At 45.0% G+C, this 1,358-nt stretch overlaps 1 protein-coding gene across 1 annotated transcript in view; it reads left to right on the top strand.

Annotated features, from left to right (window-relative positions):
- LOC147819307 (NLR family CARD domain-containing protein 3-like) overlaps window positions 1-356 on the top strand; it is a gene marked incomplete at its 5' end in the record, with an annotated part of 1,381 nt that extends 1,025 nt beyond the window's left edge. Inside the window, one exon of the mRNA XM_087173190.1 lies at window positions 3-356. Within this exon, the coding sequence (XP_087029316.1) occupies window positions 3-341 (339 nt within the window). The remainder of the gene's footprint in view (window positions 1-2) is intronic.
- Window positions 357-1,358: the final 1,002 nt, after the last annotated feature.

Here is a 1,358-nt window from a genome sequence, read left to right as displayed (position 1 = left end):
TGCTGGGTCAGACAGAGAACAGTCCAGAAACCATCCAGAGAGCCATCAACAACCTGAAGGAGATGAACAGAGAGGATATCTCTCCTGACAGAAGCATCAACATCTTCCACTGTCTGATGGAGATGAAGGATCACTCAGTTCATCAGGAGATCCAAGAGTTCCTGAAGTCAGAGAACAGATCAGAGAAGAAACTCTCTGAGATCCACTGCTCAGCTCTGGCCTACATGCTGCAGATGTCAGAGGAGGTTCTGGAAGAGTTGGACCTAGAGAAGTACAAGACATCATTGAAGGGACAACGGAGACTGATCCCAGCTGTGAGGAACTGCAGAAAGGCTCGGTGAGTCCAGATTACGGAAATTTGATTAAACGTTGGTAGAGATGGGGCCCCATGTGTAGAGGCTACAGTCCTCGCTGCAGTCGGCCCCGGCTCGAATCCCGCATCGGACGGCCTTTCACTGCATGTCATTCCCCATCTCTCTGCCTCCCCGTTTCCTGTCTCTCTCCACTGCACTGTCCAATAAAGGCATAAAAAGCCCAAAAAAATATACTTTAAAAAAAAAAAAAGGTTGGCAGAGATATGACTTGATTTGTTGTTCGGCCCCCCTGACGGACGATCAAAAAGCCAACAAATATGTTTTGTCTGGCTTGGTTTGAAGGACGTCTTTGTCAGTTTTGGTAAAGACCAGATTTCTTTTTAAGGCAACGCATCAACAGTTATAAAGGAAAGGGAAATGCAAATTTCCGCATTGCAGTGCAAATTGCCAAAGGACACCAGGTTTCTGGAGCTACCTCCTGATGCTTCACTGCAATTTTCGAATTGCCTGTGAAAGACGAAGGCTTTGCAAAATCAAAAATATCCATGTGATAACTTTTGTGAGGTTTGGTCTGAAGATCATCTGTGCCTATTTAGTGAAGTAGCAAAAAAATCCAATATGGTGGAAATTGACATCGTACGATGCATTGAACTTGGCTTGATCCAAGAAATTCAATTAAAATTGCTGAAAATCGGGCGCATGGTTCAAAAGTCAACTTTGACCTGTTGGTGCCGCTAGAGCGCTTGAGGCACGGACATAAAACTTGAAAACCGTGAAAAGCATTATGGGAGTGTCTGGACTCTGTGTACCAAATGTCACAACTTTTTACCATGTGGTTCTAGGGGCTACCACAGATTCACATTCACACACATGGTAGAAGAAGTTTACAGATGATGGAGAATAGGTAGAAACACAACGCGTGCCTACGCTTATGTGTCTTCCTATCTGCTGATAACAGGTTAGCAAGGAATAGCAAGGTCAATAACTGACACAGAAGGCTGAAACACCCTCTGGTGTGACAGTACAGGTGCGCACCTGATATCC

This window comes from Seriola lalandi, unplaced genomic scaffold (genome assembly GCF_002814215.2).
Source record: "Seriola lalandi dorsalis isolate HSWRI2012SDOR001 ecotype SW California unplaced genomic scaffold, Sedor1 jcf7180002054074, whole genome shotgun sequence".
NCBI lineage: Eukaryota > Metazoa > Chordata > Actinopteri > Carangiformes > Carangidae > Seriola > Seriola lalandi.
This window is presented reverse-complemented; position numbering and strand designations above follow the sequence as displayed.